The sequence below is a fragment of the Rhinichthys klamathensis genome, unplaced genomic scaffold, assembly GCF_029890125.1.
Source record: "Rhinichthys klamathensis goyatoka isolate OS25496 unplaced genomic scaffold, OSU_Roscu_1.1 h1tg000264l_1, whole genome shotgun sequence".
Classification (NCBI taxonomy): Eukaryota; Metazoa; Chordata; class Actinopteri; order Cypriniformes; family Leuciscidae; genus Rhinichthys; species Rhinichthys klamathensis.
In genome coordinates, this window is record NW_026606785.1 from 845,001 (window position 1) to 871,680 (window position 26,680).

At 41.0% G+C, this 26,680-nt stretch overlaps 1 protein-coding gene across 3 annotated transcripts in view; it reads left to right on the plus strand.

Annotated features, from left to right (window-relative positions):
• The window catches only part of mark1 (MAP/microtubule affinity-regulating kinase 1), a 55,672-nt gene that overhangs the window by 24,284 nt on the left and 4,708 nt on the right, over positions 1 to 26,680 (plus strand). For 2 of the 3 annotated variants that reach the window (XM_056267854.1, XM_056267855.1), the window contains exons 4-16: positions 2,778 to 2,826; positions 6,594 to 6,659; positions 6,745 to 6,815; positions 9,473 to 9,529; positions 10,091 to 10,327; positions 10,420 to 10,539; positions 11,162 to 11,261; positions 11,419 to 11,531; positions 16,027 to 16,180; positions 17,679 to 17,857; positions 17,940 to 18,034; positions 19,132 to 19,296; positions 21,450 to 21,695. In XM_056267854.1, coding sequence (XP_056123829.1) covers positions 2,778 to 2,826; positions 6,594 to 6,659; positions 6,745 to 6,815; positions 9,473 to 9,529; positions 10,091 to 10,327; positions 10,420 to 10,539; positions 11,162 to 11,261; positions 11,419 to 11,531; positions 16,027 to 16,180; positions 17,679 to 17,857; positions 17,940 to 18,034; positions 19,132 to 19,296; positions 21,450 to 21,695 — 1,652 coding nt within the window. Of the gene's footprint in view, positions 1 to 2,777; positions 2,827 to 6,593; positions 6,660 to 6,744; positions 6,816 to 9,472; positions 9,530 to 10,090; positions 10,328 to 10,419; positions 10,540 to 11,161; positions 11,262 to 11,418; positions 11,532 to 16,026; positions 16,181 to 17,678; positions 17,858 to 17,939; positions 18,035 to 19,131; positions 19,297 to 21,449; positions 21,696 to 24,146; positions 24,171 to 26,680 lie in introns of all 3 variants that reach the window. The other variant, XM_056267853.1, reaches the window with a different exon arrangement.

Below are 26,680 nucleotides of genomic sequence, written 5' to 3' on the forward strand. Positions count from 1 at the left end.
CATGGCAGTTGCTTCAATGCATTTAGGGGTGTGGTCCTGGTCAAGACAATCTCCTGAACTCCAAACTGAATGTCAGAATGGGAAAGAAAGGTGATTTAAGCAATTTTGAGCGTGGCATGGTTGTTGGTGCCAGACGGGCCGGTCTGAGTATTTCACAATCTGCTCAGTTACTGGGATTTTCACGCACAACCATTTCTAGGGTTTACAAAGAATGGTGTGAAAAGGGAAAAACATCCAGTATGCGGCAGTCCTGTGGGCGAAAATGCCTTGTTGATGCTAGAGGTCAGAGGAGAATGGGCCGACTGATTCAAGCTGATAGAAGAGCAACTTTGACTGAAATAACCACTCGTTACAACCGAGGTATGCAGCAAAGCATTTGTGAAGCCACAACACGCACAACCTTGAGGCGGATGGGCTACAACAGCAGAAGACCCCACCGGGTACCACTCATCTCCACTACAAATAGGAAAAAGAGGCTACAATTTGCAAGAGCTCACCAAAATTGGACAGTTGAAGACTGGAAAAATGTTGCCTGGTCTGATGAGTCTCGATTTCTGTTGAGACATTCAGATGTTAGAGTCAGAATTTGGCGTAAACAGAATGAGAACATGGATCCATCATGCCTTGTTACCACTGTGCAGGCTGGTGGTGGTGGTGTAATGGTGTGGGGGATGTTTTCTTGGCACACTTTAGGCCCCTTAGTGCCAATTGGGCATCGTTTAAATGCCACGGCCTACCTGAGCATTGTTTCTGACCATGTCCATCCCTTTATGGCCACCATGTACCCATCCTCTGATGGCTACTTCCAGCAGGATAATGCACCATGTCACAAAGCTCAAATCATTTCAAATTGGTTTCTTGAACATGACAATGAGTTCACTGTACTAAAATGGCCCCCACAGTCACCAGATCTCAACCCAATAGAGCATCTTTGGGATGTGGTGGAACGGGAGCTTCGTGCCCTGGATGTGCATCCCACAAATCTCCATCAACTGCAAGATGCTATCCTATCAATACGGGCCAACATTTCTAAAGAATGCTTTCAGCACCTTGTTGAATCAATGCCACGTAGAATTAAGGCAGTTCTGAAGGCGAAAGGGGGTCAAACACAGTATTAGTATGGTGTTCCTAATAATCCTTTAGGTGAGTGTAAATTCCTCAATCCGCAACAAAAACCTCGACCGATAATCTGATTGGATAACTGGGCTAACCAGCGGACCAATGGCATCGCAGCATCTCTAATGTTGGTTTGGTGTTTCTGAAACGTCATCAGAATGATTTGGTTTGGTTTAATCATATATTCATTTGCCTTCGTATCATATAAATGTTTTTTTTGTATGTGTGCAGGCGATATTTTGGTGAATCCGTCATATCACGTGTCCTTCATTCACAGAAAACACACTCCTGTTGTTGCTACTATTTAAAGAGCGCCTGTCTTCAAGAGTGTTTTTGTGTGTACGGCAGCTTTTGGTAGGAGAAGGTAGCAGAAACCGGGAGTAGTGTTTAGGATCCAGTGTTTCTCCAGTAGTTTTGCGCATAGGCTTTTGACTGGTTTATTCTGTCCGAGAGACACACACACTTACACGAAGAGACTCGTAACCGACACGCCAAGCAACCTACCAGTTCGTGTTTTGAATGCCATGTTTACAGCTGGGTAAATATGAAAACAGATATTTCCATAAAAGATGACGTGCTCATGAATATTTGATTTACTTGCTACTAAGTGCTTCAAAAAAGTCTCGCACATGTTTCTGAATTAGTGCCATGAACCTCGCAAACCCCGGCTTCTCCTGAAGTGCTCACTGGAGCTTCCTGGGACCTCGAAACGCTACTGTGTTTCTTGTCCAACTTTATAGCTTGTTGTTTATAGGGCTTAAAAAGTCTTAAAATGTATAACATATAGTTTTATCAAATTTAAGGCCTTAAAAGGACTATGGTATAAGAAAATTCCCTGATATCATTGTAAGAGGTCTTTAATTTGGGGACGTAATAAAGGTAATCCTGATGGTTACGCATCAACTTCCAAGTCATGTTTGAAAATAAAAACATGGTGTAAAAATGATAAAAATGCAATCATTAATAATTTTGAGTAATGCCTTTTCTTAAAAAATGGTTTAAAAGTTGAAATGTGAGGTTTATCATTTTATAAAACTTTGTTTTTGTCCAGATCTGTTTGTGAACTGTAAAGTTATTTTTATAGTCATTTTATGGTTTAGTATTGCCATCCCTTGCTTATACATTATTCATTAAAAAGCCTTAAATTTGATTTTAAAAACGAGAAAAGTTTTTATAACTGACAGCTCTTGCCAGTTTTGCAGTGGTGGACAGTAAGGAAGGATTTTACTATGTCACTGTACTGACGTATCGGTATCTGCACTTTTTTTTAGGGAAATTTTTACTTCACTTCATTCCAAAGCATAATATTACACTTTTTTACTCCACTATATTTCATAAAAACATCTTTTATTTTTTATTTCGAGATAAAGAAATCACTCTGAGACACGATAGATTCGTGAACGAGCTGATTCTTCCCAGTGAACCTGTTGAATCGGCTCGCAGATCGCCCTGATCCGATTGAAGAGTCATTGAGTCCGTGATCCGGTCACTGAACGGCTCATGTCTGCCTAAAAATGAGCCAAAAACAGGGACGTACTCTGAGTTAATAATGCTGAAGGTCACTAGCTGAGACTGACATTTTGCTATTTGACCAGTACTGTATGTTTAAAGTGAAACTGCAGGATCTGCATCTCATCTGATGTCTCTGTGTGTTCCCACAGCTCTTTCGTGAAGTGAGGATTATGAAGGTCTTAAATCATCCTAATATAGGTAAGATATCATTCTCATATTGACCTTGAGGTCAAGATCACTACACCATATTCTGCTCTTTTTTTTATGTCAAATTCTCTTGTTTCTTGCATCAAAATCAGGTAATAACTTCAGTCGCTTTGTCCCTTACAGTGAAATAAACTGTCTTTTGAAATGGTGACCCCAGTTATGATTGGCTAACACATTTCCACATGAAATGCAAAATTCGGATGCAAAATTCTTTAAATGTTTGTTTTTCCCGCCTATGTTACATTAGGAGAAGTATTAAAGGATTTTAAAAAAATGTATCACATTAAAGTGAATCGTTTAGGTTGTAAAAATGGCCTTTGTATTGATGTCAACCCAAAGCTGTGTTATTTTAGTAGTATTCATTTACTGTTATGGCATTTATTAATATTTTGGATTAGCTTTTATTTTTTCATTTTTCATTTTAACTTAAGATTGATTTTTAGTGATTTTGTAATTTTATTGTAAAAATAAATAAATAAAATACTATTTCTATTTAGCTTTAATTTAGAATAATTTCAGTTTTAGTTAAAGGGGCAGTTCTCCTGTAAATATCCAAAACCATACCACTTTTAGTTCATCTTTAAAACACAAATGAAGATATTTTTGATGAAATCGGAGAGATTTCTGTCCCTCCATTGAAACTCTATTCACCCAAAACTCTTACGCTTCAAAACATTCATAAAGAGATGGTAAAATGAATCAAATCCATATAATCCAAATCTTTTGAAGATACACTTTACATGATGAACACATTTATTATCGTTTTTTACTCAGATAAAGCTTGATACATAGAGCAGAACAGATAAGGTAACCGGAAGCTCAAGCGTGTGACGCACGAGAAGACGCCTCATTGGTTCACCATATACACTTGGATTAAACCGCCCGGTTCATATGGATTTATGTTATTTTCCCTTTAACAATATCAACACTGGTGTGAGGCCCCAAAATGACCTTTATAACCCCCGATCATAACCCCTGATCATAACCCCTGATCATAACCCCCGATCATAACCCCTGATCATAACCCCTGATCATAACCCCCGATCATAACCCCTGATCATAACCCCCGATCATAACCCCCGATCATAACCGCTGATCATAACCCCCGATCATAACCCCCGATCATAACCCCACGATCATAACCCCCGATCATAACCGCTGATCATAACCGCTGATCATAACCCCCGATCATAACCGCTGATCATAACCCCCGATCATAACCGCTGATCATAACCGCTGATCATAACCCCCGATCATAACCCCCGATCATAACCGCTGATCATAACCCCCGATCATAACCCCCGATCATAACCCCCGATCATAACCCCCGATCATAACCCCCGATCATAACCCCCGATCATAACCCCCGATCATAACCCCCGATCATAACCGCTGATCATAACCCCCGATCATAACCCCCGATCATAACCCCCGATCATAACCCCCGATCATAACCCCCTATCATAACCCGTGATTATAACCCCCGATCATAACCCCCGATCATAACCGCTGATCATAACCCCCGATCATAACCGCTGATCATAACCGCTGATCATAACCCCCGATCATAACCCCCGATCATAACCCCCGATCATAACCCCCTATCATAACCCGTGATTATAACCCCCGATCATAACCCCCGATCATAACCGCTGATCATAACCCCCGATCATAACCGCTGATCATAACCGCTGATCATAACCCCCGATCATAACCGCTGATCATAACCGCTGATCATAACCCCCGATCATAACCCCCGATCATAACCCCCGATCATAAACCCCTATCATAACCCGTGATTATAACCCCCGATCATAACCCCCGATCATAACCCCCGATCATAACCCCCGATCATAACCGCTGACCATAACCCCCGATCATAACCCCCGATCATAACCCCCGATCATAACCCCCTATCATAACCCGTGATTATAACCCCCGATCATAACCCCCGATCATAACCCCCGATCATAACCCCCGATCATAACCCCCGATCATAACCCCCGATCATAACCCCCGATCATAACCGCTGATCATAACCCCCGATCATAACCCCCGATCATATCCCGTGATCATAACCCCCGATCATAACCCCCGATCATAACCGCTGATCATAACCCCCGATCATAACCGCTGATCACAACCCCCGATCATAACCCCCGATCATAACCCCCGATCATAACCCCCCGATCATAACCCCCGATCATAACCCCCGATCATAACCCCTGATCATAACCCGTGATTATAACCCCCGATCATAACCCCTGATCATAACCCCCGATCATAACCCCCGATCATAACCCCTGATCATAACCCCCGATCATAACCCCTGATCATAACCCCTGATCATAACCCCCGATCATAACCCCCGATCATAACCCCTGATCATAACCCCTGATCATAACCCCCGATCATAACCCCCGATCATAACCCCTGATCATAACCCCCGATCATAACCCCTGATCATAACCCCTGATCATAACCCCTGATCATAACCCCCGATCATAACCCCTGATCATAGCCCCCGAGCGAGCCCCTTCTAACTGGAAGTGATGTCTTCCTTCATCTGTGTCTTGCTTTAATTCCCAGCTCAGTGTCTCACTCTCCCTCTCTTTATCCTCGGATAACTGGATTATTTATACTCCTAATGGAGGGGAATCACAGGAGAGTCGTTCAGACTTGAGCACGATTAGCTCTACGATGTCTCAGCTCTTCTGTGCCTCTTAACATCACCAGACTGTGTTTTCAGTTCGCTATCGATCACCGTGACTGGCTGTTTCTACTGCCGGCCCGCATGCGTGTCAGTGCTGGCGTCTGATTGGCTGAGACTGAGCTGGATTGTAGATTAATCAAACTAAAAGCTGTGATTACACACCTATCCCTGCCACTTTCCTGACACACACACACACAATGCGTGTTGAAGAATCAGGAAGCAGTCAGCCGTTATTCGTGTCTGCTCTCCGCATACAGTGATATGAAGTGGAAAGAAACTGTGTGTGACGTCGTGTGTGTGTTTTAGCATGTCTCCATAACAAGCATCCCTGGCGTGCGGTTTCACTCCTGAGAGAGTTCACACACAGATCTGGGGCCAGTTGCATACACCTAGCTTCAGTGTTGTTAAGACTGTGTCTCAAAAACTAGTTTGACCAGCTAACAGTTATTCAAGAGGGAATCACTCTCACTTTTCCATTCATATTAGACCAGACTACCTTATGTTCCTGACTTCTCATTCATTTCCAGAAAGCGCTACACGTGTCGCTCTGAATGTGTTTGCTTCACGAATCGCCCTGGCTCAAGGCGATGTGTGTTTGTTGTGCATGAAGCCTGTGGCGACGTGTCACTTCCAAAATCACATTCAATAAACACTACAGATTCAGTTTAACTTATGATTTCTTTTCCACTGGTATTTCAAGATTCTTCAAACTTGATACATTATGAAAAATATCAATTATAAACATTAACAAGAAGTCGAACAGGAAGGGATGTACTCCTACATTTCCACACGTAAGCGTAGACGGTCATTAGCTTAGCGACATGCTAATGCCAAGATCCCGCAATCATTTTTGAGTTGAGATTATATGAAGGTCATTAAATGAATCAGAAATGCTGTTAGTTTAAGAAAATTGTTCTAATGTTTATAAATGTTCAGACAACATATTGACATTGTCCCGTTTGTAACATCTAAATCAATATTCGGTTGATGTTGAAATGTTTGAGTGTAAAACATGAATCACTCTCTATATCTGCCTCTCTTTCAGTTAAGTTATTTGAAGTCATTGAAACAGAGAAGACGCTGTATTTAATAATGGAGTATGCGAGTGGAGGTGAGTTTGATGGACAGGCGGGATCATATTTAATATGGCTCGTGTCACACACACACACATCTCTGAATGCCTCTGTTTATGTCAGGTGAAGTGTTTGACTACTTAGTGGCTCATGGGAGGATGAAAGAGAAGGAAGCCAGAGCAAAGTTTCGGCAGGTGAGACGCACATCTCTGTCTTATCAATGATAAAACACTACACAATATCACAATTACAGGGTTTCTCTGTTCAAATATCAGAATTTCATAATCCTGTCCATAATTAATAAATATTTGTACATACAAACTTTACAGATGTGGCCATTTTATTTTACTCTTTATTTTCCTACACTGACAATGGTTTGTAAGTAGGGTTGGCATACTACCTTAAAATGGTAAAAAATACATTTACATTTAGAAATAAGAAATAAAATATATAACTAGTTACATGTACTGGTATTGGAATATGTACTAATATATAATTAATAAGTTCTAGTGTTGAATCAATTGTTACCAGTAAAATTGGAGGGATTTTAGTAACTATCAAAAGTTACTAGAAACCAAAACTAAGTAAATTATAAAGTAATAATAACCTTAAAAAGAATTGTTACTTGTAGTGAAATATTTAAGGTATATGCTATAATTTTGATAACAATATACAATTATCAAGAAAATCTCAATGCATATTTTTGGGCAGTTAAGTTTCGTAAAGTGTTAATTAACACATCCCTGATTTTAACTTCCTATTATTTTTTTTTTTTTTTTCAGTGAATCAATGTTTTAATGAATAAAATGTTCACCAAAGTCTTGTTAATTTAGCATACTCAATGATATTTTAGTACAAATAAATGTGGGTAAATATTGCTGTTTATTAATATGTATTGTCATGTTGGTTTACATAAAATTAATTCGATTAAGTACATTTATTTTAACAGTATTTATTGCATTTTGATTCTGATTAACATACACGTATATACACGTTTTTTTCTTTCTCAAATAGATGTTTTAGGAATCATCATAGCAATAACTTTTCAACCAAATAGCCAGTCTATTTGGTTGAAAAGTTATTGCTATGATGATTCCTAAAACATCTATTTGAGAAAGAAAAAAACGTGTATATAATATCAGATGTAGTATTTGACATTAATGGCACCTTTAAGGAGACTGATATCCTGATCAGTAAACACACACTGTCTGTGATGACTGTTAGCGTGGGCTAGTGTCGGAGAGCTGCCTGAACACATGCACACCCTCTAGTGGAGACGAAGCACTCACCAGGGTCCCTCGCGTCCGCTGATCCTGTGATGATAACTGTGAACCAGCGGGAGTGTGTGTGTGATTAAACCCCTGCCGTCCGACAATAAATGGCCATTTCCAGTCAGCTCTGCTCATGAAGCCAAACAAAAGCCCCGGGCTTCAGTCACTGCCTTTCACACTGCAGGATGTGCTTAGTGAGAATATAAGACTCTCTCTCTCTTTATATCTTTCTCTCTCTCAACTACAGTGACATTAAGGCATGTTGTGGCGTTTTCACACCTGGATCATTGGGAGTGTTAAGGCGTTTCCACACCTATAGATCGGTTGTTTTGTTCTGAAACAGGGACTTAATTTGTTACAGTGTTGCATTTTTTTCTTCTTATTCAGTTCGCTTTCTCAAGGCAACCTTTCAAAGCGTACCAAAATGTGTTTATGCAAGTCACATGCGAGTACAACTGTCTTCTTATTGGTCAGTTTCCTCTGCGTCGTCCATCAAGATGATTGACAAGTTCGTTCCGCGAGCTTATTGTGGCTTTATCTGTAACTGACACATGCAAACACTGTACTAATGCAGACGTCGTTCCCACTGTTAGATTATTATCTCACACTACTGCTGTTTATATAGCACATTTCCCGCTATGAATGCTAATATCATTTGGTTTGTTGGTCCGTTGGGTCGGATTGCTTTCACACCTCAAGCGAACGTCCCAGAGTTTGTTTGCAGTCGGGCCGAGACAGCCTGGTTCAGGCGGTGTAGGAGGGATTGTTTTGGTGCGGATCCGAGTGCGATTGCCGTGTTCATATGCTACAGGCTTGCTACGAGCCGAACCAAGGGAGAAAACACACCAGGTTCACAAACAAACGCTCAGGTGTGAGAGCACCCTGACGCAGTTTCTTCAGTAGTTCGGTTGGTTTAGGCATAACTCGCTCTGATCCGCACCACAACAACTGATCTGGGATCGAGGCGTCTCGGTCCTCTTGAAAACGGACTCAGGAGCGGGTCGCTTGTGATGACAAAGCAGTCCGACAACAGCAAACTAGGCTGTATCACAATGTATGAGGGGTCATTACTTACGTTTTTGTGAAAAAACTGCAGTGTTTGTTTTGCTAAATGAATCATGGGTCGATCAAAGACGAAGTAAAATGCCTAATTGAAATTTGTTCGGACAAACATTCCAGAACAACTGTCCAAAACACACAAATATACAGACGAAGGCTTAATTCTTGCTCAAAATGATAACGACAGCTACAAAGAAAGCCACAATTAGCCGGCGGAGCTGTTGTCTCTCCGACCAATGAGAGGACAGCTTAACTTGACTTGACTCTTGACTTGTATTTTGGTCCATTTAGAAATGCTGCCATGTGAGAGTGAACCAAACTAGGAAGAAATTGCAACATTGTAACAATTTTAATTCCTGTTTCAGGAAGGCAAACAGCTGTGAAAACGCCATGTCCGCCTAGCATGTGTACAATTTAGAGACTTTCTCAGCTTTAATTTGTTGCTAAAAAGGCTTTTTTTGTGGTTTGTGGAATGCCGCATTAATTGCCATGCTAATGTGACTTTGTGTGTGTGACTACAGATCGTGTCCGCAGTGCAATATTGCCACCAGAAGAGAATAGTCCACAGGGATCTCAAGGTGAGACTCACTCAGAGAGGTTTAAGCCTGTGGCGTAGATCTGGTCACCTTTAATGATTTGTGTTTCATTGATTTCTAATGTGTGACCCTGGACCACTAAACCAGTCACATGGGTAAAGTTTTTTAAATTGAGATTCATACAGCATCTGAACGCTAAATAAATAAGCTTTGATGTTTGGTTTGTTAGGATGTATATTTGGACGAGATACAACTATTTGAAAATCTGGAATCTGAGGGTGCAAAAAACATTGAGAAAATCTCCTTTATAGTTGTGCATTTATTTATGTTCGCGATTGTGCAGCATCCACTCACAAAAATACATGTTTTATATATTTACAGTAGGAAATTTACAAGATATCTTCATGGAACATGATCTTTACTGAATATCCTAATGATTTTTGGCATAAAAGAAAAATCGATCATTTTGAATCATTGTATTGTTACATCTATTGCCACAAATAAGCCCGTGCGACTCGTGACTGGTTTTGCGGTCCAGGGTCACATGTTCGTAAACACTGCTGACCGCTTTGCTACCTTTCTTTTTGCGTCTCTCTCTGTAAGGCTGAAAACTTGCTGCTAGACGCGGACATGAACATAAAGATCGCAGACTTCGGCTTCAGTAACGAGTTCACGATCGGGAGTAAGCTGGACACGTTCTGCGGCAGTCCTCCGTACGCGGCTCCCGAACTCTTCCAGGGCAAGAAGTACGACGGGCCCGAGGTGGACGTCTGGAGTCTGGGGGTGATCCTCTACACGCTGGTCAGCGGGTCGCTTCCCTTCGACGGACAGAACCTGAAGGTCACTTCCTGTTTCATTCAAGGTCACTCAAGGCCTGTTGCCCACAAGCACACACTGTTCATCGCCCTTACTCTGACTGTTGGTCCACACAGGAGCTGCGAGAGAGGGTGTTGCGAGGGAAGTATCGCATACCCTTCTACATGTCCACAGACTGTGAAAACCTTCTGAAGAAACTCTTGGTGCTTAACCCAGGCAAACGGGGAAGTCTAGAGGTGAGACTGCTCTACACACTCACATCACAAAGAAAAAACGTATTTGTTGAACACAAAAGGAGATGTTTCACAGAATGTTCTCCCTGCTCTTTACCTCACATGAAAACATACTGTGAACAGGGCAACTGTAAACTCAGAAAAAGACGAAAAGCACCATGAAGGTTTCATAAAAGTTGTCCATAAGACTTGTATGTTTAATCCCGAGTCTTATGAATCCTGTGATGGCTCCCCTTCTGTTGTAACTCTCAAATCTCATTCATGCTTGTAAGCAATAAACCTAGATTATCACACATTTTTCTTGTTTAGAAATGACTTGAAGTTCGAGCAAGTTCTTGAGCTAGAAGCATATATAAAGCTCTGCTGCTCAATACTGCGCTGTAATATCAGGACTGCAATTCAGTTACAGTACATTTACAACATGAGTCATACATAATGTACAGTTACAACATGAATCGGAAAACCCGCCTTTCTAATTTTTGCCTTTTTGTAAAAAAAAATTGTATCAAAGTATGCATTTAAAGGCTGTCTACTGTTCTTCTAGCATCATTACATCAGTGTTAAGATTTAAAAACATTTGATTCATATGCAAATGTGTAGTTTAACATCTGCCGATCTCGCACAGCAAATCATGAAGGACCGCTGGATGAATGTGGGTCACGAGGAAGAGGAGCTGAAGCCGTATACAGAACCCGAGCCCGACTTCAGCGACACCAAACGCATAGGTCTGTCTTCCCGGGTCTCCCTCCTCATTTCCTACTCTACTTCCAATGCAGTTGTTTTCATAATGGACAACCTAAAAATACACTACATGGCAAGAACATTTCTTTTATGCATTGAGAGTAACAAGGAATTGTGTGTGAATCCTCACATCTCTTTCAGAACTGATGATCACCATGGGTTTCCCTAAAGACGAGATCACAGAGGCGTTAGTGGGGCAGAAGTATGATGAGGTCATGGCCACGTATCTCCTGCTGGGCAGGAAACCTCCAGAGGCAAGTCATGATGACGATCCTCTCCGTACACCCTGTGCATGTGTTTTACCGTCAGTGGCTACGCTTACATGCAACCAAATAATCCGTCAGTAATCGGACCGACGGCTCAATCGGACTGAAAAGCCTTCATGTAAACGCCTTAACCGATCCGATTGAGCTCGATCTCAATGTAACTTCAATCGGATTGAAAGGGCTGGTTTATTCCTTTACTAATCTGGTCGGGAGAACATGTGAACACTTGATCGGATTGAAAGGGTTGGTTTATTCCTTTACTAATCCGGTCGAGAGGACATGTGAACACTTGATCGGATTGAAAGGGTTGGTTTATTCCTTTACTAATCCGGTCGAGAGGACATGTGAACACTTGATCGGATTGAAAGGGTTGGTTTATTCCTTTACTAATCCGGTCGAGAGGACATGTGAACACTTGATCGGATTGAAAGGGCTGGTTTATTCCTTTACTAATCCGGTCGGGAGGACATGTGAACACTTGATCGGATTGAAAGGGCTGGTTTATTTCTTTACTAATCCGGTCGAGAGGACATGTGAACACTTGATCGGATTGAAAGGGTTGGTTTATTCCTTTACTAATCCGGTCGAGAGGACATGTGAACACTTGATCGGATTGAAAGGGCTGGTTTATTCCTTTACTAATCCGGTCGGGAGGACATGTGAACACTTGATCGGATTGAAAGGGCTGGTTTATTCCTTTACTAATCCGGTCGAGAGGACATGTGAACACTTGATCGGATTGAAAGGGTTGGTTTATTCCTTTACTAATCCGGTCGAGAGGACATGTGAACACTTGATCGGATTGAAAGGGTTGGTTTATTCCTTTACTAATCCGGTCGAGAGGACATGTGAACACTTGATCGGATTGAAAGGGTTGGTTTATTCCTTTACTAATCCGGTCGAGAGGACATGTGAACACTTGATCGGATTGAAAGGGCTGGTTTATTTCTTTACTAATCCGGTCGAGAGGACATGTGAACACTTGATCGGATTGAAAGGGTTGGTTTATTCCTTTACTAATCCGGTCGAGAGGACATGTGAACACTTGATCGGATTGAAAGGGCTGGTTTATTCCTTTACTAATCCGGTCGGGAGGACATGTGAACACTTGATCGGATTGAAAGGGCTGGTTTATTCCTTTACTAATCCGGTCGAGAGGACATGTGAACACTTGATCTGATTGAAAGGGCTGGTTTATTCCTTTACTAATCCGGTCGAGAGGACATGTGAACACTTGATCGGATTGAAAGGGCTGGTTTATTCCTTTACTAATCCGGTCGAGAGGACATGTGAACACTTGATCGGATTGAAAGGGTTGGTTTATTCCTTTACTAATCCGGTCAAGAGGACATGTGAACACTTGATCGGATTGAAAGGGTTGGTTTATTCCTTTACTAATCCGGTCGAGAGGACATGTGAACACTTGATCTGATTGAAAGGGTTGGTTTATTCCTTTACTAATCCGGTCGAGAGGACATGTGAACACTTGATCGGATTGAAAGGGTTGGTTTATTCCTTTACTAATCCGGTCGAGAGGACATGTGAACACTTGATCGGATTGAAAGGGCTGGTTTATTCCTTTACTAATCCGGTCGAGAGGACATGTGAACACTTGATCGGATTGAAAGGGCTGGTTTATTCCTTTTCTAATCCGGTCGAGAGGACATGTGAACACTTGATCGGGTTGAAAGGGCTGGTTTATTCCTTTTCTAATCCGGTCGAGAGGACATGTGAACACTTGATCGGATTGAAAGGGTTGGTTTATTCCTTTTCTAATCCGGTCGAGAGGACATGTGAACACTTGATCGGATTGAAAGGGCTGGTTTATTCCTTTACTAATCCGGTCGGGAGGACATGTGAACACTTGATCGGGTTGAAAGGGCTGGTTTATTCCTTTTCTAATCCGGTCGAGAGGACATGTGAACACTTGATCGGATTGAAAGGGTTGGTTTATTCCTTTACTAATCCGGTCGAGAGGACATGTGAAAACTTGATCGGATTGAAAGGGCTGGTTTATTCCTTTACTAATCCGGTCGAGAGGACATGTGAACACTTGATCGGATTGAAAGGGTTGGTTTATTCCTTTTCTAATCCGGTCGAGAGGACATGTGAACACTTGATCGGATTGAAAGGGCTGGTTTATTCCTTTACTAATCCGGTCGAGAGGACATGTGAACACTTGATCGGATTGAAAGGGTTGGTTTATTCCTTTTCTAATCCGGTCGAGAGGACATGTGAACACTTGATCGGATTGAAAGGGTTGGTTTATTCCTTTACTAATCCGGTCGAGAGGACATGTGAACACTTGATCGGATTGAAAGGGCTGGTTTATTCCTTTACTAATCCGGTCGGGAGGACATGTGAACACTTGATCGGGTTGAAAGGGCTGGTTTATTCCTTTACTAATCCGGTCGAGAGGACATGTGAACACTTGATCGGATTGAAAGGGTTGGTTTATTCCTTTACTAATCCGGTCGAGAGGACATGTGAAAACTTGATCGGATTGAAAGGGCTGGTTTATTCCTTTACAAATCCGGTCGAGAGGACATGTGAACACTTGATCGGATTGAAAGGGTTGGTTTATTCCTTTTCTAATCCGGTCGAGAGGACATGTGAACACTTGATCGGATTGAAAGGGTTGGTTTATTCCTTTACTAATCCGGTCGAGAGGACATGTGAACACTTGATCGGATTGAAAGGGTTGGTTTATTCCTTTACTAATCCGGTCGAGAGGACATGTGAACACTTGATCGGATTGAAAGGGTTGGTTTATTCCTTTACTAATCCGGTCGAGAGGACATGTGAACACTTGATCGGATTGAAAGGGTTGGTTTATTCCTTTACTAATCCGGTCGAGAGGACATGTGAACACTTGATCGGATTGAAAGGGTTGGTTTATTCCTTTACTAATCCGGTCGAGAGGACATGTGAACACTTGATCGGCTTGAAAGGGCTGGTTTATTCCTTTACTAATCCGGTCGAGAGGACATGTGAACACTTGATCGGATTGAAAGGGCTGGTTTATTCCTTTACTAATCCGGTCGAGAGGACATGTGAACACTTGATCGGATTGAGAACCGAAACTGAAAGGACTGCGCATGTGCAATGACGTAGAAATAGCGTAATGACGAATGACGAGCGGAACGAGCCGATCTTCCTGTTGAATAAAGTGTCGTATAAATGAGTGTCCCGTCACTTTAATTCTCCTTTCACTGTGTGTGTGAAGTGGAGCCGGACAGCGGCCCACCAGTCCTGCTTTCAGACTCTCATCCACAGACGACTGGTGTCGGGCATTTTTACTGCGTGATCATAAATATAAGCAGCGGCACAACGGTTCATATGCTCATGTATCCAAATTATGACCAGATATGGATAAATATTAAGTCTGCTGTTTAAAACAAATAAAGAGCCAATGTAGTTATATATATATAGTTATAACTGTATATTCGTGCAGTGTGCACATGTCAAAACATCTATTCCGGTTTGAAGCTTGTGACATATAAACGCACACATCAACCTGATCACATGTTCAGCGTTCATGTAAACACTACGTTCGGATTCACCAATTAGAATGAATTCAACAAAGTTGTGCATGTAAACGTAGGCATTAAAGGGTTAGTTCACCCCATAATGTAAACTCTGTCAGTAATTACTCTCCCTCATGTTGTTCAACCCCGTAAGACTTTCGTTCATCTTCAGAACACAAATTAAGATATTTCTGATTAAATCTGAGAGCTGGATCACTCCTCCATAGGCTTCTAAGGGATCGAAACTGGCCGGCCCAAAAGTTATTACAGACATCATTAAAATAGTCCGAGTGACTACAGTGGCTCAACCTTCAGTTTATCAAGCGACGAGAATACTTTTTGTGCGCAAAAAACACACAAAAATAAAGACTTTATTCAACTCTTCATTTCCTTCTCTGTACGGCCGTGATATTACACGTAGTGTAACAGCGCAGCGCTTCTGTGACGTCACACGCATCACACACATGACCAGCGTCGGCCAATAGTGAGCCTGTGTGTGACGTACAACCCAGAAGCGCTGCGCTGTTACACTACGTGTAATATCACGGCCGTACAGAGAAGGAAATGAAGAGTTGAATAAAGTCGTTATTTTTGTCTGTTTTTTGCGCACAAAAAGTATTCTCGTCGCTTGATAAACTTAAGATTGAGCCGCTGTCGTCACTCGGACTATTTTAACAATGTTTTTCTGGGCCGGGAAGTTTCTATCCCTTAGAAGCCTATGGAGGAGTGATCCAGCTCTCAGATTTAATCAGAAATATCTTAATTTGTGTTCTGAAGATGAACGAAAGTCTTACGGGGTTGAACAACATGAGGGAGAGTAATTACTGACAGAGTTTACATTATGGGGTGAACGAACCCTTTAAGATACTTGAATACTTTATATTAGTTTTAGTTCCATATGTGATAATAATGTAACTGTAATAACTCTGATCCTGTGGTTTGTTTGCTCATGGCAGTTTGAAGGGAGCGATTCGCTGTCCTCCACAAACCTGTGTCAGAGGTCCCGCCCCAGCAGTGACCTGAACAACAGCTCCACGCCGTCTCCCGCTCACTCCAAAGTCCAGCGCAGCATCTCGGCCACGCAGAAACAGCGCCGCTTCAGCGACCACGGTACACACACACACACACACACACACTGCTCTCATAACCTCACGCCTGGACCACTGGTACTCTGTGGTCATAACCATTAATCGGCTGGAGCTAACTCAGAACTGCTCACGCCCTTACATTAACTAAACCAGCTCATGCTGCCGTCTCCTCGTGGCATATTTCTAACTCTCACTATTATGTAAAGTGTCCTTGGGTTCTTGAAAGGCGCTATATAAATAAAACGTATTATTATTATTAACACTCGATCACGCGCAGTATGACAATCAACACTGAATTCTGAATGAGAAAGGATTTAGCTAAAAGAAATTGAGATGTATAAACAAAAGTAAATTCAGAAACGGTCGTTAGCTCGATTTAGATGTGAAGTCTACATAAAGAATGTGGCATGCATAGTTTTAAACATTTAATAACTAGTATACTTTGAATGGATTTTCATAGTTCATAGTTTCAAAGTCTGAGTCAGGAAAAATGTAAAACAACAAAAGCTTTACATAAAAGGCATTTTTAAACTGAAAAGGGTTCAATCTGTTTGTTAAAATGTGTTTATATTGTCGCAGAATGTAAGTTACATCATCGCCCAGTGATATTATAAGCTGCATATATAGTATATCCTGCTTTAGCTGCACATATACAGTATCCTCATGAAATGGTTTACAAACTAAATGGCTGCAAATTGTAAACTGTATTATCGCACCATATAAAGTTGCATATATTCAGTATTATATCCAGTGTAATGCAAACGCAAACAGTAAACTCTCGTAAATCGATTATACTGCATCAGTGTTGGGGAAAGCTACTTTTAAAAGTAATTTTACAATATTGCGTTACTCCCATAAAAAATAAACTAATTGCATTACTTTTTATAGAAAGTAATGCGTAAAATTGCTTTTGTGTTACTTTTCCTCACCTGGGCTTTCTTGCTTGTTTATTAATAACAAACAAAAAACAATTTTTGGCAAATATAAGGGCCCTTTCACACCAAACTTGAGATGAATAAGCCTCAGGCTAAAGGAAATGCAAAGTCAGGCAATAAATGGGAAAACAAAGTAACTTTCATTACTTATTTGAAAAAATAATTTAGATATTTTGTTGTACAAGGCATTACTTTACCAGTTACTTAAAAGTAATCTGATTACGTAACTCGCGCTAGTTGTAATGCTTTACTCTCAACACTGTTTGTGTATGTATATAAGTATACAGTACAAATGTCCAACTTTATCCACATACATACAGTAACTAGCGTAGGGCGATAAGCTTATACGCTTGTATCATCGCAAAATGTAAACTATATTACCGCCTAGCTTTATGAAACTATAAGGCATGAAGATACTATTGTGATACTAAGATATTATTGAGGAAAACAATAAGACTTGACTTCATCAAAATGTCCATATTTGAAAAGAACCCAAAGTTGATGATAACGGTCTCCATTTGATTCTGAGCCGACATATTTTCATCTGAAACGCTGCATGGGTGTACAAGTGTGGTGTTTTTGCAGTCGCCCCGTCCATCCCCCCGACCGTGTCCTACACCAAGCGCTCGCAGGCCAACAGCGTGGAGGGGGAGAAGAAGGAGGAGTGGGACGCGTCCCGTAAGCTGGCCTCCTCCAGCTCCAAAGCAGACGTGGCCGTCTCTCCTCTGGTGGCCCAGGAGCGCAGGAAGACCTCGGCCGCAGGGGTGAGACCTCACAGCGCTGACACGCCACTGACGACAGCCCGCACGCGCTCACTGTGTGACTAATGTGTGTTTGTGTGAGCAGAACAGCGCTGCCGGGATGACCAGGAGGAACACGTATGTGTGTGAGAGATCCAGCACAGAGCGGCACTCGGCGATCCCTAACGGCAAAGACAGCAGGTGAGCCAATCACAGCCTCACGCTCTCCTCTTCCTGATTCACACCGCAGAGCGTTTACACTCACACTGACCTCAAACTACACCTCTCCACACACACACACACACCAGTGAGATCTCAACCTCTGGGTCATGTGTCAGTCCAGCCGTAATTAATAAGAAGACTTGAGTTGACCACTTTATTATCCCCATGGGGACATTTTTGTTGTTTATGTTTCAACATGCGTACAAAAATTGACATAAATATAAAAACAAACAAAAAACAATTCATCATCACTGAGACCCGCTTAGTGAACTCTACTTTAAACAAATAATTAAAAAAAATGAAAAAGAAGAGATATGAAACCCAGTTGCACTGCAGATTGTTTATATTGCTCCACTCGTGGCTTTTTCAGGAAAACACTCATGTTCAATCCGGCCATATTGTTTGTGAAATGTAAGTTAATACATTTTTTAAACTTTTGCTTGTTGAATTTGAAAAAAAAAATAGGGCTTTCAAAAATAACACATTCTATTTGCGATTTTCTTCTTCTTCTGTTTAACGTGTTAAAAATATTTACCAATTGACACAGCATCCATGTTTCCCCCTGCCACTCAGTAAAACAATTTAACATTAAACACATTTTTAAAATAATACTTGTTTTAATTGTTTCTACGTTAATTTGGAGATTCAATGTGAAAGTATTTCAACATAAAAATATATTAAAAATGTCAATGTTAGATTCGATTAATCGCGATTAATTACAGAAAAATGTGTGATCAATTGGTTTTCTAATCGATTGACAGAACTAAAAAAGGCTTATCGCAATTGCGTGGATTATTTGTGTTTATGAGCAGAGAAAAACATACACATTATGCAAAATCCTGCACATTTGCCTCAAAGCAGTGCAAAAACTGCTGCAAACGTCCACAGGTTCTGTCCTTTGCTTTCATTATACATTAGAAAAACATGATCGCTTACAGTTTCAGTTTGCATTTCTCTTGGTGTGAAAGGATCCGCAAAATATCAGTTTTACCCCCGAAGAACTCGATACGCAAACCAGTTCCGTGGCGTCTTGATCCTGACGAGTGCACATGTGTTGGTGTGTGTGTGTGTTTCAGCTTGACGGAGATGTCGGGCTCTGCGAGCGCCTCTTCCTCGGTGTCTCCCGGGGGCTCCTCGGCTGGGGCCTCCACTCGCCCGCGCCACGTCAAGTCCATGTCCGCCTCGGGACACCCCAACAAGTCCCCGCTGCCGCCCATCGAGGACAACACGGAGTTCAAGGGGTGAGGACACACACACTGGGCTTTCAGAGACCGTGTTGTTCTGGTGTCGTTGAGATACTAGTATAGTTTTATTAAAGGTTTGAGGAATGAGTTTTATATTTCATATTTATAACATTTTCAAGTATTTTTTATTTGAATTTTTTTTCCCAGTTTTCAGCAATTTTAACATAGTATCGTCATCATATCAGTGTTGATGGACCAAAATAAATCAGTAAATAAGTGATACTTGGTGCCACAGTGACACTCTTGTCCCAAAAAGTATTGCTATATCGCGATACTCAATATGTTGTCCCACGGTGAGTCATTTCTTACACAAAATTTGAGGGTTCCCCCACCTGCCAAATCCCACTTTAACCACTGACTACAAGTAACATGCATTATGTAATCAGGTTACTTTTTTGATGTAACGATTAAAGTTCTCTCTGTTCTCCGTAACGCAGTCACTCAGACATGTGCATTCATGTGAGGAAACAGACAAACAGTTCAACAGGAACAAAACGCTTTACTTTAAGGCAACAGCTGAACAGAGTAAACACTTCTGCCTGCTAGATATCTCCATACTCACACAGCTCATTGAGTACAGTAACAATTGCAAAAAAAATACGTTTTCTGAAATGTTATGTTTACATATTTAAATTAGGTGTTGTCTAGTTAAATATGCACTCATTTTCATACATTTCTAGAACAAAAATCTGAACATTGGATAAAGTCGGGTTCAAAATTCTTGTTTGGTTTTGTGATATATTAAAGGCAAAGGGGATTTTGACCATCTCTTTTTATCACTCCATAAATCAGAAAATACTGTCAACAGCCAGAAAGAAAAGAAATAAATGCTGTATAAAATCAGAAAACCCTCTGTAAAATCCTTCAGAATATCGATAGGAATAAAACTGTAAGGTTTGGTGTGTGTAAGTGCTGCTAAAGTGGAACAACCTCATTTTGAGTAAACAGCCTTTAAAGATGTGTACTGTAATTGAAACCTTCGTACGCAAATAGATAAAGTGCTATAAAAGATACAGTTGAAAGTGTGTATTGGATGCTTTCTCGCCACTAGTCTGAAAAGCCCCAAATCAACACATGCCGCAACAAACCTGTGTCTTAATCTTTCAATAAACAGAGTTGTACAGTGGGTAACGTAAGCCGTAATGTTAAGAGATGTTCTATTCGGCATACTTCGCTCTAGGGCTCAGGAAATATTCAAAGTGGCCAGACTATTATAATATTCTACATGCATATTTCCAAGAAAATGAAGGTGTATGTATGTAATAAAGACTGTGTTGTTGAATGCATTACTGTGGTGAACACTTTACTGTAAAGAAGTGAACACCTGCACGGCCTGAAAGAGAATTTCATTGAGCAAAATCCCCTTTATAGTTGTGCATTAATGTTCGCGATTGTGCAGCATCCACTCACAAACATACATGTTTTATATATTTACGGTAGGAAATGTACAAGATATCTTCATGGAACATGATCTTTACTGAATATCCTAATGATTTTTGGCATAAAAGAAAAAAGGATCATTTTGACCCATACGATGTATTGTTGGCTAATAAACCCGTGCTAATCGTGACTGGTTTTGCGGTCACATGTGTGAAAAAGTAATGCAAAAGTAATCTAACACATTACTTTCACTAAGTAATGTAATGGTTACTTTTTTAGGGAGTAACACAATATTGCAACGCATTTCTTTTAAAAGTAACTGTAAAGTTGAGTAGTGCATGTGGAGGCGGGGCCTGTGCAGCTCTTCACCGCTACACACTCGCCAGGTGGAGTCCATGTCCCTCTCTGAAGCTCAGAGTAACCGGATCTGTGGAGAACAGCTTTAGTGATGTGATTGTTTGATTTGTTGATTATGTTTGATCTGTCTTTTAGCATAGCTTTGTGTTTTACTGATTTACTTTTTATGTTGTAAGGTGTCCTTGAGTGCCTTGAAAGCGCCTGTAAATGAAAGGTGTTATTATTGTTATTAAAGCACTGGTGATAACCCTGATCAGAGATCCAGCTGGGGTTATAGCTGAACTGTGAGCATGCAGACTGTGGAGCTGATTACTCATTATGAGTGCAGTTCCACTTGTTAGTTTGTTTTAATCACTTTTGTGTGTGTGTGTGTGTGTGTGCGTGCGTGTGCGTGCGTGCGTGTGTGCGCGCAGGGCCCCGTCCACGTCTCCGTCAGCGCACAGCATCAGCAGCATGACCCCGGACCGGACCCGCTTCCCCCGGGGCACCTCGAGCCGGAGCACCTTCCACGGGGCGCAGCTCAGAGACCGGCGCAGCGCCACCTACAACGGCCCCCCCGCCTCGCCCACGCTGTCCCACGACACCGGCGCCCTCGCCCAGGCCCGGCGCGGGGCCTCCTCGGGCTTCATCAGCAAGATCACCTCAAAGTTTGTGCGGAGGTCAGTGTCCAGGCCCGCTCTCAGCTGTGTCATGAGTGTGCTTTCCTTCACAGGCTCCTGAGGTTTGTATGAGTCAGGGCCGGACTCTACATAGTGGCCTGTGGTTCAGTACAACACCGGTCAAACATGATCCTGAACCCGTGAACCAATGGTCCTGTGTGAAGTAGCTGCTTTAAAACTAACTATATTGTTAAAAGCGCTATATAAATGAAGGTGACTTAATTGACTTAAAGGTGCAGTGTGTAATATTTAGGAGGATCTGTTGACAGAAATGCAATATCATATACATAAATGTTTTCTGTAGTGTATAACGACCTTACATAATGAACCGTTATGTTTTTATTACCTTAGAATGAGCATTTCTGTCTCCCCTTACACCGACATGTTTCTACGGTGGCCCTGAACGGACACACGCGTTTCGTCACTGTGTTGTTCTTCGTGTAAAGAAGCTGCTGAAGTCAGCGAATAAAACACTGACACAATGATGAACAAGTCACCATAATATTCGCAATAACATCGATTTATTGAATTATTAAGTAACCTAATTTCTTAATTTATCTTTGTAAAGAAAGCTCATAGCTTAACTGGCTACTCTCTGCTGTCTCAGACGACGACATCACTTCCTGTCGGCCACCGTAACTTCCGTTGGGTGCGATTCGTAACCTCACCACTAGATGCCGCTGAAACGTACACACTGCACCTTTAAAGTGAGCATTTCCATATTTCTGTTGATTTGCCAGCGCTTCTACCAGACATCCAAGAAGAGGATGTAATGCATGTTAAGTGCGCACTACAAGGTCATAGTTTAAGATGGATTGACATTCACAAATATGAAAAAACATTGATCTAATATAAGAAAAATTGGCTTTGATGAGTGAATAAAAAGGAGTTACTTGCTTAAAGGTGCAGTGTGTACGTTTCAGCGGCATCTAGTGGTGAGGGTGAGAATTGCACCCAACGGAAGTTACGGTGGCCGACAGGAAGTGATGTCATCGTCTGAGACAGCAGAGAGTAGTCAGTTAAGCTATGAGCTTTCTTTACAAAGATAAATTAAGAAATTCGGTTACTTAATTATTGAGTAAATCGATGTTATTGCGAATATTATGGTGACTTGTTCATCATTGTGTCAGTGTTTTATTCGCTGACTTAAGCAGCTTCTTTACACGAAGAACAACACAGTGACGAAATGCGTGTGTCCACTCAGGGCCACCGTAGAAACATGTCGGTGTAAGGGACCCGCGGTGTGTGTAGAGAGAAAGGTAATAAAAACAACGGTTCATTAAGTAAGGTCGTTATACACCACAGAAAACATAGTTATGTATATGATATTGCATTTCTGTCAACAGATCCTCCTAAATATTACACACTGCACCTTTAAAGAACTGCAACACGAGTTGTGGTTCATATTGTTCTTAAATGAGCACATTACCTAAAAGCAGTCGCTCTCAAACATATTGATTTGACAATATTCTGAGATCCTTATTATTTTCTCTGATTCTTCTGCTGTTGATGAAGATCATGACAAAGCTTTTTGGTTTCAAATACTTTACTAAGAGAAACTAGGTGTGTCAATAGATTACAATCAAATCAAATGGTAAAATAAAAAAGTATGTACGTTTTGTTTTTAAAGAAATTGATATGCACTAGGATGCATTAAATTGGTGCATTAAAGTAAAGACTTTTACATTGTTAAAAAAAGCTTTTTATTTCAAATAAATTCTGTTCTTTTGAACTTTCTGTTCATTGAAGAATCCTGAAAAAAATAATACGATTTCTACAGCAGAATAACATAACTCTAGAGAGGAGCATTGTGATAAATAAATGCACTATATTACATATGCATCTTTTTTTAACTTTTAGTTTTTTTTAATATTTAATATATCAGTTTTTATGATAGCCAGTGTTTAAATGTTTATATTTCAGAAAACGAATTGAAACATAATAATGTCATTAAAAAGTGATGATTATAACATCATCAATATTATTATTACTATAAAACTGCCTTATGTGCAATTTAAATGTTTGTAAACAAATTAGTTTTTTTTTCTTAAAAAAATGTACGTACTGTAACTGATATGCATCCAAAAGAATAGATATCAAGTCAAATTTAATCAAAAATTTGAAATGAATCGCTTGTGAATCGAAGATCGAATCGTGACATTTGTGTCAATGCCCAGCCCTGCTGCAGTGTGTGTCTGGAGGAGAGCGAGCCAGGTGGCCCACACACACACACACACACACACACACACACGCGTGCAGTGCTGAGCATGCAGTGACTCTGTCAGTGAAGGGCACTGGGTAAAGTGAGCCGGATCTTTATCAGATGTCTCTCAGAGTCGCCCCCTACTGTCGGCCTGCAGGAGGTACACACTCCACCCCGTCAGCTGGTTGGGAAATGCACAGTGTTGGGTTTGGCTTGATACACTGTTTGTTTGTTTGTTTGTGTTGTAGAACGCTGTCTTTCAGAACGGCGAGGTAGGGCTCAATAGTTTGACCTTTCCCCTCAGACTTGCTCATGAACTGTGTCCTCACACCCCCTAGACTCGACCCGTGTGTTTCTTACTAATGACCTGTGCATCCGTCACCTCTGTGAGTGTTTGCACGGCCTGCAGACTGATGATGATGATGATGATGACACTTCCCCCACCCGTGTGTCCTCAGACTTTACCTGTGAAGTGTTCGCTGTAGTTTTGCTGAACATGTTGAATGCTGATGGTCTTGTAGTGATCCAGTTCCTTTTCTCCTTCCTCCATTTGAAATGTATTTTACTGGTCAAAAGAAAGTTTGTCCTTTGCCTCCGTCCACCGCCTTTCAAACCCACATTTTGCTTAATTCTGTTCTACTGTAAGAATGATGGTAACACTTTACTTGAAGGGGTGTGCATAAGACTGACTTGGCACATTTTATGCATGTTTATAACAACTGTCATTAAGTGTCATTCGCTCAATTATGACATTTTTTATGCAAATATGTCATTGTTTGAGATGTCTTTGTTATGACAACTTGACATAAACCAATACATCATAACCTGTCATAAATATGTCATAAACATGACATAGCAGATTAATTATTAAACTTAAGAAAGCACTTATATGAAAAATATTCATGACACAGTTATAATGGCCTCATGACAGCCAATGTCAAAACCAACCACTGACAGTTTAATGTAATCTTAACCCATAAAGCTAAGTGCTTTCTTAAGTTTGATAATTAATCTGCTATGTCATGTTTATGACATACTTATGACAGGTTGTGTTGTCTTAGGAATGTCAAGTTGTCATGACAAAGACACTGACAGGTTATGATGTATTGGTTTATGTCAAGTTGTCATAACAAAGACATCTCAAACAATGTCATATTTGCTTTAAAAATGTCATAATTGAGCGAATGACACTTAATGACAGTTGTCATAGACGTGCATAATCCCTTCTTCATATTCATGACATGTGTCATGTCAGTCTTATGAACACCCCTTCAAGTAAAGTGTTACCGAATGATGTAATGAAGGAATAAGAGGCCGTGTTACAGTGATTTTCCCACAGTTTAGAAATGGCATGACAAGCAATCCGCTGAAGTGTGGTAAAACCACTGTAACACACGGTTCATGGCTTTCATAAAAACACCAACATGATGAAACCATCAACAGCAGGATGTGTTCGTATAAATCTGAATAAACCTTCCGCCAAGTAATCTAGTTTGTAAGTCTAAAGGTCTGTTCACATGAAGGATGATAACTATAACCATGAAGATGTTCTCACTGTAAGAGAATAGCAGAGTCTACTCCACAACTTTAACTATAGCGTTGCAATCACTTTTCACATGATAAAAGATTCTGAATAAAAGATACAGATTGTACTGAATGTCAGGTTGCTTATTTTGCTCAAGATAAGGATTATTGAGTCCACATGTCATGCAAACTAGAAACTCTGCTTGTAACCGAGAGCTCGAGAGCTGTCGCTCAAACACTCAACTCTGCGACGCTGTTTGCGAATGAAACAGCGACTCGTTGAACTATGCTGATAACGACAGAACCTGCGAGCGACCGTAATTATATCGCAAACCCAGACTACTTCGAAAAAGCATAAAATTGTGTTCTCATCCCGGGTAAATCAATAAGCTGATTTTTGTGAGTTGCATGTAAATTTGCTCATTGTAAGAAAACAGTGACGTCTGAACAACGGCTATAACAATAACGACAGAAGAACGGTACTGTCTAAAGTCTAAAGATTGTCAATCACAATGCCAACTGCCTACAAAACGCTAAAACAAATACTAACCCTTAACCTGACTCTAAACCCTTAACCTCACCTCAGTGTGGCACTGCTAGCACATCCTGATAGATAGCATTACTGTCGTGATCAGAGCAATCCTGAATGCTTGAGCTAAACACTGAAACCTTTTGGGCCCTATTTTAACGATCTGAAACGCAAGTGTCAAAGCGCAAGTAACTTTGTGGGCGGATCCCGGCGCTGTTTGTTATTTTCACGGAGGGATAAATGCCTCTTGCGCCTGGCGCAAATCTAAAAGGGGTTGGTCTGAAATAGCTTCATTATTCATAGGTGTGGTTTGGGCGTAACGTGAAATAAACCAATCAGAGCGTCATCTCACATTCCCTTTAAGAGCAGGCGCGCTTGTTCTAAAGCGGATTCCTATTATAACGGCGGATTTGCCAGGCGCGCGCCAGGAGCGGTTCATAGCCGAGGAGAGCAACGTTCTCGTCAGGGCCGTAAAACACAGAGAAATGACATTGGGGATGGAGAAACCCACCCAAATTAATTATCTATCTATCTATCTATCTATCTATCTATCTATCTATCTATCTATCTATCTATCTATCTATCTATCTATCTATCTATCTATCTATCTATCTATCTATCTATCTATCTATCGTAATAATGTATGATTTGCAAAAATGAAAACTGCTGCTTAGATGAGAGAATCAAAGTGTATGCGCATTGTGCACACGCTACATTGATTATGGCCAA